The following is a 13782-nucleotide window of genomic DNA, read 5'->3' on the forward strand; positions in this document are numbered from 1 at the left end:
AAGTATAGGTAAGATATGGCTCAAATACATATTAAGTTTTGTATGCCCTAGCTTATTCATAAGAAAGCAAAGGAATGAAGGTTAGATTCTGAGACGTCATTTAGAATAAATATTTTAATTAGTGTGCCACCTTTTTATTGTTTATTCTTTTGTTGTTGTTTTATTTATTCTGTGACTTAGAATGCCAGAGCAAACATTCTACATGTGTACAGAATGCAAAAAATCAGCAAAAAATACCCAGTAAGTATGAGAAAGCAGAAGATATTTTCTTGTAAGAAATCTAATACAGAAGTAATAGGATTCATAAAATGGTACCTATTTTGTCCTAAATAGTGGTTTATTTCTTGAACTTACAGTTTCCAGCCCTTGTAAGGTTCTCTCTGGGCAGTCTTGTCTAGTACTGGAGGCCTGGTTAGCCTGACTTGTTTAATAACTGTATTTGTTCAGCACCAGACCATGGTTCTTGCATCACAGATATTTTCCCTTTTCAGTTAGTAAATTTGAATATTTCTCTTTAATTTTCCATTTATAGACTTCAGTGAAGATGAACAATGATGGCGAGATGTTAAGATAAATATAGGATTAGTGACAAAGTAGCTAATCATCTATACTAATTCAGTGGCTATGATAATGGTTTGTGAGATCTTGAAGAGTGGCAGGAATGGATAAGAGCCTTGAAAATGCTTAGCGGGGAAGACCTGGTGCAAGAAGCAATGACTTCACTGGATACTTATTTGGAGCTGTTACAGCAGCAGGTTTTAAGGGGTTTTGTACGTTGTTTGCTCTTATACTAAGCCAGTGTATCTTCCTTATACTTATTCTTTCCCTCTAAGATCATAGCATCTTTAAACTTTGGCCTTACAAAGCCATCAGGCAAACACATGGGGGAATTCTAATAAAAAATATTTGAATGGGTGTCATTATCTAGGATTCTGCTTGCATTGAGTCTTACTCTGTATTTGGTTGTGAAGAACACAAAAGGGATTGTCCATGAGAATAGGCAGTCCCATGGATTAAAACCCTTCCTGTTCCCCATGAGGATAATGGATGGACTCTTTTCTTCAGGCTCACTTGCTGTTTTGAATCCAGGCAGCAGGGTTATCCCTCTGGCAGCAGTCCAGCCAGTAGCAGCAGGTCGGCTGTGAGGGGGAAACAGGGCACACTCCCTTACTGCGCAGAGACAGCCACTCTTGTTCGCTCAGAACGAGAGACCAAAAGCAGCCCTGCTGTGATTGACAAAGCACGTAACCCCCTGAAGCCCAGCTCTCAGGAAGAGAACAAAAATGAGATCACTGTCTTTACAAGTACCTTGGCTGAGTGCAAGTAGTGCAAAAGGACTGAAAAGGCAGGAACAGTATGAAAGAAAGAGGCCAGAGAAACCACCTCTTCAGCAGAAAGATAAATGTGGAATCTCATCAGCATTCCTGAGCTCAGTCCCTCTCCCAGGGGACTAAACTAAACTGCTCGTGAGAAAGGAAGCTGGCCAACTAACCTTTTTAATCTCTTCCTTGAGGTAGAGGAAACCGTGTGGCCCAGGTAAGAAATAACAAAGTTCTGTAGGGGTATCTCTAGTCTTGGTGCCTGATCTGGCCAACCACTGAATGCTGAGTACCTGGTGTGAGATGGACCAGAGTCATTACTATTTAAAAAAATCCTGTGAGGATGACAGAGCACTGGAACAGGCTGCCGAAGGAGGGTGTAGAGGTTTCTTCTCTGGAGATAGTCAAACCCCACTTGGATGCATTCCAGTACAACCTGCTCTAGGCAAACCTGCTTTAGCAGGGAGTTGGACTAGATGATCTCCAGGCTGCCTTCCAAACCCTACTATTCTGTGATTCTGTGACTTTATTAGTTGAATCATGTGAAACGCATGCCTGCAGGTGTCTGTTTTAGTTCCGCAGCACCATGTCATCAATATAAAACACAGTACGATGAAGTCAAAGCTTCCTCGAGGATTCTATCCAACATTAGTGATGCATTAACTCTGGCCTCATACTAGATGGGAACAGATTAATACAGTAAGAACAAAAGTGCAAGATGTATGGCTTCTTGGACATGTTTTAAGGTCTATGCAGTAGACACCAGTGTTTAAGTTTTATGTTAATTCAGTAAATCTCAGGAAAGGATTTCTGGCTAGTTTCTTTAATCTATGGTATGATCAAAAAAGACTTATGTAATTAAAAGAATTTTACATAAAACTGTTTATATAATTACTTTTTAAGGACTGAATGTTGTCCTCTTAGGGCAAATAATACATGTTTAAAACCTTAGAGGGAGTAGGCACATGCTTACTTTTACATATATGAGCAAACATTGAGAACAAAGAGAAATATCAAACTCTTGTGGTGAATAGATTTCTTCAGGGCAGAAGCTGAGACCTGGTCATCCTCAACAAAAACTTAAAGTTCCTCTTCTGAAAGCAAAAGCCAAACTTTCAATTAGGTGTGGAGCCAGGGCCTGTGGCCTTGCCTTATTAACATAGTTTCCAAAGAAGATAATTTGGTGGTGGTGGCAAGTTTGTATGCAGAGCAATATTAATTCTAACTAGCTACGGAATTCAACTCCGTTACCGTCTCTTCACTGCAAACATTATTTCCTGTTTTCAGTGCAGTTCAAAATGATGTAAGTTTCAAATAACTAGGAATTAGAGTTTATGAGTAGGAATAAAGGAAGTGGCTTGATAGAAGCATTGCTTTCTTTCAAAATGCAGTAAATAAGTAATAAAACTGTGATGTTTATTTTTTGGTTTTGAAATGTATTCTAAAAGATACTGGTTTTTCTGTACCTGAGGAGGCTGGTTGTGTCGATATCTGGTGTTGTACTATAAGCACTGCCAGTAGAGCAGTAGTGAATGAACAGTTCTGGGTACACTTCATTAGGACTGCAGGGTGGAAGATTAGTGAGTTGAAGATACTGAAAGGTACTTTTTATCATAGTTGTGCAGTGCTCCTGAGCTTAGGCGTGGTTTGAAACTGTGCAACACTGCAGTGCCCTTACAGGGTCACAAGGCTCAGGAGAATATTAAAATAATCCAGTAACAGACAGACTGCTAAAGACCACAGTGCCAGCAAACAGGTGACAGATTCATGTGTGATTTACATAGAGTATTAATTGATTAACCCTGAAAGCCCCATGGGCGATTACTGTGCTGATGAGTAATTTCTCGTGCTGATTTGTACGCCCTTCATTTCCTCTGGCTCACTCCCAAGTGCCCTGAGCATTATCCCTTTAACATTCTTCCTACAGCCTAAAGATGTCCCAGTTCACTCTTGGTGTTGTGTTTCTAGTGACCTCCACGGTCTGGGCTGACTGCTGGCTTGCTCTGTGACAGGGCAGTCGGGATGAAAGCCAGAGGTTCTGTGGCCAAGCCCTGAAGTGGCCTGGCCACAGGGACTCCCACCTTGGGCTCTCCTACTTGTGGATGTGAAGACTTACAAAATAGATGGGGAGTACATGTCCTGGTTTTGTTCTCATGACAAGTAGCAGACCTCTCCAAAGACAGTACAAAACCACAACAGCTTGTTGTGCAAGCAGTTGTGAGGCTCTGAAGACTTCTATGAACAGATGCTATTTTATTGCACCAGCAACTTTAAGGCTCGCCCTGGTATCTGGCTGGTTTTTCTTTTTCAAAGCACTAATTGAAAGTTAGACTTTTCCACAAAATTCAAACAGAGAAAAATTACGAACAACTTGTTTTTCAAGTTCCTTAGAATAAAGGCGATTGAGAGGTTTGCCACCTAGTATTTCTCATTTCACAGCTTGATTTTCAAACTTCTTTTGTAACGAAATGAGAAACGATTTTAAAACTGAAGGTAGTGTAATAGAAGTAAACTGTGATTATTTTTCTTTGGATAATATTTCCTTTAATTTCCTGAGGTATGCTGGATTGTACTTTAATGTTAATGAGATACTCAATATATTCCAGATCTTGTTATTATAACTCTAATGATTTACCCTGATAATTTGCTCCCAGTCTGTAACAGTGCTTATATACATGGGTGGGTTAGAGCTAATTGCCACACAGTTCTTTTTATTAGGGCTATAGAGATTAGTAGCCCACACAAGTTAAAAAATACATTTACAAGCATGTTGATCTTATTAAGTCTGAGAACAGTCATTCTGAACCTAAATACACAGAAAAAAAGAGAAGAGTGACTTTTTTAAGGAAATTCTTCCTTTGGTTTCCTTTGTGCAAAGGCAAATGTTTCCCAATTGATAGTTTTATACATATTTACTCATATTTTAATTTTTTATGGAACAATATTCATGCCAAGAAGATTCAAAATCACTGGATTTGAAGATCAATAGTGTTTTCATGTGTGTGTGTGAGGTTCCTTAGCGGCATGGATGGCACTGTTATAATGCTCTCTGCAGAGTGTGATATCATCTGAGCTTGAATCCTTCTATAAACTCCTTAATTTCTGTTGAAGACATACCTGGGAAGGCCATAATAAGATAGTGGCATTCTTCATAAAACTGATATTGTTTTACAAAATGAAGATTATTATAAACTCCTTTGGTGGGCTACTGGCTCGCAGCTCGGAGATAGAAACTTTAAATTACACATTGATTTATTTGCTGGATTTTTTACTGTCTTTAAGAACTCAGTTAAATTTAAAAAAACTATTTAAATGTACATATCAGTTCTATGTCTATGTTCTTTTAAGCATAACAAGTTTTCCACTGCTCCTGTCCTTCACATTGTATTTAACTCAGTTAATAAGTAAAGCAAGGATTCCACATCGGGAAAGGCATGTTGCCTTCCCTTCCTGTCTCTCCTTAGGTAATTTCAGCCTGATCTTGCAGTAGGAGTTAGCTTTAGATTTTAAGTTCCTGAGAAAAAAGCATTACTGTCCTTGTAATGCTGCACAGCATGTCTTCCGTTTTGGTTCTTAAAGGTACTTAAAGGGGGCCTAAGGGAAAGCTGGGGAGGGGCTCTTTATCAGTGAGTTAAACCCATCTCGGTAGTGCCCAATGCAGTTGAAAGGATTTAGTCAGCTTTGGGGCCTGGGAGTTTCTTGTCTAGCTTCAGAAGCTACAGCAATTCTCTCTGCTGAGACTGTCTGAAAATTCAGACAAATACTGCCCCGTGACAATCTGCTCACGTTGTCAAGCTGTTGTTGTCACTGAAACTCAGACCGACAGGAGACTGTGAAAGGATCTGAGATTCCCATATACTCAAGTGGACCAAAAACCTGACCACCCAGCATTTACCCATTGATTTATATGAGATTACGACTGTGAGAATATGTCTGAGGCGAAAAGAGACAAGAAAATACTGCTGAGATTTAGTGGGGCAGGAGGTATAACTGTTAGACAGGAGAGAAAGGAGAGCATTAGCAAAAGGCCAGTTGTGTTTCTTACATTGCAGTGTATAACAGTCCCTTGCAGCCAGGAGGAACTGAGTATGTGTACCTGAGGCAATGCACAATTACAAGTACTTTCTGTTATTTTAAATATCTAGACTTAATTGTATAATTATTTGATTTATCTGCACATGTTCTCTCTGGAGAGAGTACCCAAACACTTGCTATTGCTATTAATATTATTAGGATAAATCCTCAGGAATACTGAACATCTGCATCTTTCTTGGGGGAACACCTGATTCTGCAGGTGTTCAGCATAGTAAAAGCTTAGACTGCATCCTGGATTTAACCTTTCATATTGTCAGGATTCAAAGACACAGTTCTCCCAGAGTCCCATCTCACATTTGAAGAAAACAATTTTTTACCACAGGATATATTGGCACTTCAGTTCCCATGAAAATATGCTGCACAGGTTTGAACCACCTACTGGTTACGGCATCACCAGGTATCTTTCATCTCTCTAAATCATGAGCAAAGGACAGGATCCTGAGGAACTGCTTACTTTTAGAAGTGTTTTTTTAACTTAAGAGGACATTTCGGATGGTCAGAAGAGCTTTACCTGAGGAAGAAGTACAATGCCATTGAACAGAACTGTTTGATTAGCCATATTAGGTATTTACTGTTAAATAGCAGCAGCCTATGGGTTTTATTTTTGTTTTGAAGATCTGCACTCTGGGAGGTACTAGCCAGTAATGAGGCATGTGTGCAAACAAAACATATATCCAACTTGAGTTATTTGTGTGACAGCAGTAGAAAGATTATCATCATAACATCCTTCACAGAATATTTCATATCAGGCAGCCTTCCACAGCTGTAGTTCTCAATATTTATTAGATCTATTATGCAAACACAGAAGGCTTCTTGAGTCAGCAGAAACTCAGCAAGCTGATATGTGTTGTTCGTGCTGCCTTGCAAATCACTTGCCCTAATCACTGAAGAGTTGATTAAAGTGGAGGTTGATTGGTTAATTTGCTCTCAACCTTGGAGAACCCATGGAATTGATTATTATAGTAGTTATTTAAAATATGTGGTACATCATTCTTTCTCAGGGTTTAGCTGTATTCTAAAGACAAACAAGAATTTATGAGTCATTATTTAAAAAAAAAAAAAAAAGAGAGAGAGAGGAAAAAAGAGAACAAGACCTTCCCTGCCAGGTATTTGTCTATGTTGGTTTTAAATCAAACACATTTTCATTAATATCCCTACTCGTACCCTGCACGTCAGGGTTCCTGTGACTAATTCACAAAAGTCATGGAAGGTGTGGAAATGAAGAGAATGAAGAACAAAAAATGGTTGTATGTATATATCTCTCATGTGTACCTCAGTTTACCTTTCATAGAATCATAAAATCATAGAATCATTAAGGCTGGAAAAGATCTCTAAGATCATGCAGTTCAATGTTCAGCCCAACACCACTGTGCCTACAAAAGCATGTCTTGAATGGTCACGTTTAAATGCTTTTTGAATACCTCCAGGAAAGGAGACTCCACCACTTCCCTGGGAAGCCTCTTCCAGTGCTTCAACACTCTGTCAGTAAAGATTCTTTTCCTACTATCAATCTAAACCTCCCCTGGCGCAACTTGAGGCCATCATATCTCACCTCATCACTTGTTACTTAGATCTGAGGTTACTGAGGTCTCCCCTCAGCCTTCTTCAGGTTAAATAATCCCAGTTCCCTCAGCCGCTCCTCATAAGACTTGTTCAGCTCCGTTTCCCTTCTCTGGACACACTCCAGCTCCTCAATGTCTTTTTTGAACTGAGGGGCCCAAAACTGAACACAGCATTCAAAGTGCAGCCTCACCAGTGCCGAGTATGGGGGCACTATCCCTTCCCTACTCCTGCTCACCACACTGTTTTTGACAGAAGCCAGGATGCTGTTGGCTTTCTTGGCCACTTGAGCACACTGCTGGCTCATGTTCAGTCAGCTGTCAACCAGGCTAACATTTTCCTCTCTGTAAAGAGTTAAAAGCAATGCAGACTGTTGGCAAAACCTACACATTCCCCTCCCTCTCTACAGTAATAGCAAAGATAATCTAGAAAATGCCCTGTGTCCTGAGGGAAATGTTGGGAAAGCTATTAATGGGGTGGAGTACTGAAGCCTGATTCCAACTTTCTAGAAAACTTTTACGGTTCCCAGCCCTGCCCTGGTGATGAAAAGGGAGAAAGTGGGCCGAGTAGATTCCCAGCACTGCCCTGAAAATGTCTGTGAATGCTGACAGGGTGTCATGGTCTCACATGATACCCTACATCTTTCTCCTGGCCAGAGATGGGAATAACCATGATGAAAAAAGGGTAATAATGCTTGAAAGATCAAGCATTTGGTCAAGGAAAAATTATTTATAGTCTTGCCTGTTGTTTTATTGTTTTGCTCTATGTGCTTTGGCAGAGTGAATAATAATGCTTTGTTTATAAGGCAGCTTCTGGATTGTTTTAGTAAATTATTGACAGTCTCCCAGATGAAAAAAAGCTTTACAGGTTGTAACACAGAGGAGCTTATGAGCCAGAGAATCATCACGAAGATCTGCTCCTGGAGAGAGAAGAGCACTGCTCAGGAGATGGGTCAAGGTACAGCTAAAATGGATAAGGAGGGTGCTGAAAGAACAGGTTGCCCTGTCACATCTGTGTCTTCCTCTCCTTCTTTGCAGGAAAGTTAGCCTTATATACAGGTATTTGGCCTCCACATGTGAAATTACTCTGGTTTCTTCTTGGCCAAGGCATCTTAGTACAGCTTAGCAGAATTTACACTCTGCTTTCACAGTCAGGAATAATCACATCTTGGTATTTATGTGGAGGAGGCCTAGCAGCCCAGTCCGTGGTGTGGACAGCTGGCTGTCTCTTTGGTGTTTAATCAGTTCCTCACTGACTTGCACATGAGTGGGCCAGAAAGCTGAGACCTGCCCTACAGTTCCCAAAGCACAACCTCACATCTGAATGAAAATAACTGCTTGAGTCATTGCCCCCTTTCTCCTTTCGTTTTTCACTAGTATGATTGTGGTACTGTAGCCTAATCACATGGTTTTGGTTTTAGAGTTTTTAACTTTGTAAACTCTGTTAGTGCAAATCATCACCTTCTGCCTGCAGGGCTCTTCTCTGCTAGCTGCTGTAGTGCCTTATCCACAGTTCCACTTACCTTCATTGCTTTCCTGGGTGCTTCTATTGAGGCAACCTCTGGTGTCTGGGCAACATCCATTGCAGTTGCTAAAAGCCATAAAAATGTAAGAATTCCATCTGAGTGCCTTCTATTTATAGTTGCTGTCTGCGTCTTTCTTTCTGCATGCAGTTGAGTAATTCTTCTGTACAATGCCTTAGGGAACTAGTGTGTGAATTATCCCATATGATAGATCTGCTAAGTGCATTTATGAAGACATCTTCAGGCACCAGTGTTGTCATACACTACAGTGATGGAGGTTGTCTTGGGTCCTGTCCTTAGTGGTAAACAATCATGTTTGTGTATTTCTTAGTGACTAATTTCTGCCTGAGAAGGGATGTTTGTGGGAGACTGCTAACAACTGTTGTGCTAAAACTATATACAAAAAAAAATGTTTGCATGATTTACGTCTTCTGCTTGTTTCTTTGTTGGGTAAATAGTTTACTTTTTTTTCTTTTTCATTCAAAAGAATAGAACTAAACAAAAAAGAATTGTTCCATGCAAATCCTTGGTCATTTTAGTCAACTTCTTGCAAGCACTGACATTTTCCAAGAGCTGCAAATTCTTAGAACCGCAGTTTTCTAAAGATCAAATCCAAACTGACTAGCCTTCAAGGAGTGCTGATTTGCTGCCTGAAGCTTTAAGCAAGTACAGTAGTACATTTTCATTCTGAACATTTTCACTACTGTATACAGCATTTTCCAGCTGGGGTCCCTGCTACTGGTTGATCAGAAGCTTTTCATGCGACTAAAGGACAGTGAATTGCTGTAGATCAAATGCTACCAATAAATTCAGGTGATCTCTACTTACCAGGAGGAATTTGGAAGAGGAAAAGCATATATATTCCACAAAGTGCTACACTCAGTTGTCAGAGAAAAAATGCAAATGTGTAATCACTTTTCTAATGGATATTTTTAATCACCTATATTTGCAGAGTTGTTTTTTTTTTAACTTGCAAAAGCATACTAGCACAATCCAGATCTTTTAGTTCATAATTTGGCACCTGAATGACAATTAATACAGCTGACAAAGTGGGAGGAGAATAGACAGGACTTTAAAACACCTATATCCTGGCACAGATGGAGTCTTGTGCTTTTCAGAGGAGAAACAAGAAGATGATCCGAGGGCTGGAGAACCTCTGCTATGAGGACAGGCTGAGAGTTGGAGTTGTTCGGTCTGGAGAAGAGAAGGCTCCAATGAGCCTTATAGCAGCTTCCAGTACTGAAAATGGGTCTACAGGAAAGCTGGGGAGGGACGTTTTCCAAGGGCATGTGGACTAGATATAAGAAGGAATTTCTTCACTGTGAGAGTGGTGAGGCACTGGCACAGGTTGCCCAGGGAAGCTGGGGCTGCCCCATCCCTGGAGGCGTTCAAGGCCAGGTTGGATGGGGCCTTGGATGGCCTGATCTAGTGGGACGTGTCCCTACCCATCGCAGGGGGGTTGGAACCAGATGATTTTTAAGGTCCCTTCCAACACAAACCATTCTATGGTTCTATGATTCTATGGTTTACTTTCTGTTGTCCCTGGCCAAATACTGAAGCAAGGACTAATACTGCAAAGTTTTTTGATGAATTCCAGTTTGAAGGCATTTCCCAGTGGATGTCTGACCTGTGTGCTGAGGATTGAAGCTTGACAAAATGCATATTTTCTTTACATACCTTTATCAGATTCCCTGAAACAATGTATAGCCCACAGGTTGAAACTACTTGAGTCTCCAATTTTGCCCGTATTTGGGCTCTGCAAGCGACGCTTCTGCAAAGCCCCTTAGAGCCTTTTTTGATGTTTTGCAGGTTTGGCAGGATAAGGGCTCCTCATTGAAGGGGTATTTTCAGGGAATGCTTTACATTTACTTCAAGGGCATTCATGCTGTCAAAACATTATTAGCATAACTGAGAAGTAGACCCATAGTCTATCTTAGCACACAGTAAACTAGCTAAAGAACAGAAAAATGTGAATATCAAAGTAGTAGCACTTTGCTGCATTTCTTCTCTTAACGCACAGCAGCAGCTTTGCCTTCCAAAAATTATATGGGAGCTACGGATTCATTAAAAGGTTTTCATGGTTGCTGATAGACAGTGAGGCTTAATGGTGCTAGGCACTGCATAGACAGACCCTGACCTCACTTGTAAAATAAATAGATAAAAAGATACAGAAGGGAGATACATAATCAGCAAGCAGTACACAGATTAGGGCGAGTAAATCTAAGGTGAGATCCGTGGTCTAGGGCTCAGTTTCATTTTTGAGAAGTAGTCAAATTAAATGGAAAGGAAAGTGAATAGAAAATTTAAAAGGAGAGAAGATTGTTCTAGCTGTTCAGTTCTGTGTGGCAGCATGAAAGAACAATGCATAGGAAGCAATTTGGTTATGTTTCAGTCTTTCATGTGTGTTCCGGGTTAGAACAGTGTGTGTGAATACAACTCACCTGCCTCAAGTACAAAGTCCAGCAGCTATGGATTATGCTAACTAGCCATGTGCCAGCTATGTATAAAAATTAATTAACATAAGTCACTTAATCATTGTTTTAACAAATTTTTTTATCAAAAAGTAACTATCACAGAAAAGTAAGTCATACAAGCTAGGGAAGACAAGGCTCCAGGGAGACCTTATAGCAGCCTTCATGTACTTAAAGGGGGCCTACAGAAAAGCTGGGGAGGGGCTATTTATTGGGGAGTGCAAGGATAGGATGAGGGGGAATTTTTTTAAGCTGACAGAGGGGAGATTTATATGAGATCTTAGAAAGAAATGTGTTCCCGTGAGGATGGTGAGGCATGGGAAGACGTTGCCCAGAGAACTTATGGCTGCCCCATCCCTGGAAGTGTTCAAGGCCAGGCTGGATGGGGATTTGAGCAACCTGATCCAGTGGGAGGTGTCCCTACCCACGGCAGCGGGGTTGGAACTGGATGATATTTAAGGTCCCTTCCAACTCAAACCATTCTATGATTCTATGATCTTTACTTGTACGAGAAAGAAGGATGCTTATCTAGTTGTTTCCAGTTGTTAAATCAGTGACTCATGCTTTGAGGACAGAAGATGAATGAATTCTGCTTACAATTTTTTAATACTCTATTACCATGTGGAGTGAAAATACATGACTAGCAGAGATGGGTTCGTCTTACAAAGCCAGATCAGAATTTCACTAACACCAAGATTCAGAAATTCTTACCTTGGAACTGTCATTGTTGTTGGACCAGAGCAGCATCCAAAGACCTTTTGAGCGCCACCAGCTTTCTGCCTCTCATGGTGAGCACTTAAAGATCTTGGAGAAACATTCAGGCCTTACTAGCATTTATTGAGATTTTTGAACTGTAATCTGAATGAAAATATATATTCTCAACATTTTCTAAGAAACATAAATACAGAACACAGAACAAGTGCTTTAGGAAAAAGTCATTTAATTTCTCAGCGCTTCTATGCATTTTAGTTATATTTTTATTCACATTATTTAATAACACCTTGTGGTGTGAGGTATTTTTTAATTTTGTCAATAAAGAAAGAAGACTCCAAAAGAAGATTCAAAACAGCCTGCACTACCGTTTTGGTGACATTTTGCCGTTTTTCATGCACTGATCATTTGTAGCATATTATCACATTATTTAATAACTGGCCAGCTTGAACTGTCTTTAAACTCTTTAATCTGTTGATGTGAAATACAGTCCTGTCACAGTTGGAGGTACTGTCCTCTACATTTTACAGAGCTGGCCACTCATGGTTACCAACCTTTGAGGTATTTCTCAATGCATAATATTTTCCCAAATCAATAACCAGAATAAAATTATTCTTGATATCACACAGAGAGTAGCTGGTCAAAAATTATTTGACATAATATATTTTTATATGGGAAAATGTCAGCTCATTTAACTGTTTTGCCAAAGCACATCTACTTTGATGGCATTTCTTCAAAAGCTGGTGAACACACTACTAAAAGTGTTTCATTTAGACTTCTTAAAAAGCATGTTTCCCTTTGCAAAGGATGTTTCAATCATTTATGCATAGGCTAAGATATATAATTTTACCAAGTGACAATGAGAATGAAATGTATTGGGTTTGTCAGCACAAGCATTTTTCTTCTGTTTCTAAAGTCTAAATATGATGACATTTCCTATGGAATGAAGAACTAAAAATTTATGGTAGGAAATCTAAGCAAAAAATCTCTTAAAATGGAAAATCCAGATTTTGCAGAGCTCTACTGGTGAACTTTGTAGGGAACTTAGTGTGAGATTATTTTCTTAGACAGCAATAATCAGCTTCGGAGACACATGCTGTAGAAGAAATTGTTGTGGAGTAATTTTGTAGAAAAGGATCCATGTCTTCTAATAGATTTTGAGTATGAATTAGCATTATTTCCATTCCCTTCACAGGAAAAATGCAGGTCAAGGAATGTCTAAGAGGAGCATCTTCTGTAAAATACATGAAATAAACCATGCATGTTACACTGTGCTGACAGAGGTTGGGCACCACACTTCTTGGAGGGTAGGGAGTACTTAGAGCATCTCTAGATGAAAGGAGAAATTTCCTGAAAGAGTGAAGGGTTAGGTTGTGATGTCTGGAACACTTTGATAGATCATTCTGCTCCGTAAATATTTTTTTTTTTAAAGAGAAAGGGAGTAATTTGTTTTTCAGAGAATAATTTGGTTTACTGACCAGAAGGAGAAGGTACAGACCTAAATTAAAGCAAAACGGGTTTAGGCTATAACTACATTAGAAGCTAATTAGGCATAATAGGAGCTTGGCCGTAGATCTAAACAGTAGTACTAAAGCTTCTGTGTCCCCACTAGCACACTTACATGTTTTCCTCTAGACTAAATTTAGTTTGGTCCCCTAGAATGAGCATTCCGACTATCAATGAAGTTTGTATCCACATGTAAAACAAATTATAGAATGGTTTGGGTTGGAATGGGACCTCAAAGATCATCCAGTTCCAACCCCTCTGCCATGAGAAGGGACACCTCCCACTGGATCAGGTTGCTCCAAGCCCCATCCAGCCTGACCTTGAACACTTTCAGGGTTGGGGCAGCCATGGGTTCTCTGGATAGCCTCTGCCCATGCCTCACTATCCTCACAAGAACACATTTCTTTCTAACATCTCATCTAAATTCCCCTCTTTCAGCTTAAAACCATTCATTCTTGTCCTATCCCTGCACACTCCTCGATAAATAGCCCCTCCCCAGCTTTCCTGTAGGCCCCCTTTAAGTACATGAAGGCTGCTATAAGGTCTCCCTGGAGCCTTCTCTTTGCCTGGCTGAAGAAGCCCAACTCTCTTAGCCTGT

General features: G+C 40.0%; 1 protein-coding gene across 2 annotated transcripts in view; it reads left to right on the forward strand.

The window, feature by feature from the left end:
- Nucleotides 1-13782, forward strand: part of RPS24 (ribosomal protein S24) — a 449404-nt gene that overhangs the window by 307430 nt on the left and 128192 nt on the right. The window contains exon 5 of one of the 2 annotated variants that reach the window (XM_069863892.1): nucleotides 2849-2858. The exons of the other annotated variant lie outside the window; for it this stretch is intronic. Coding sequence (XP_069719993.1) covers nucleotides 2849-2851 — 3 coding nt within the window. The 3' untranslated portion in view covers nucleotides 2852-2858. Of the gene's footprint in view, nucleotides 1-2848; nucleotides 2859-13782 lie in introns of those variants that run through there. 2 annotated transcript variants of the gene reach the window in all.

The sequence above is a fragment of the Phaenicophaeus curvirostris genome, chromosome 9 (assembly GCF_032191515.1).
Source record: "Phaenicophaeus curvirostris isolate KB17595 chromosome 9, BPBGC_Pcur_1.0, whole genome shotgun sequence".
Taxonomy (NCBI): Eukaryota; Metazoa; Chordata; class Aves; order Cuculiformes; family Cuculidae; genus Phaenicophaeus; species Phaenicophaeus curvirostris.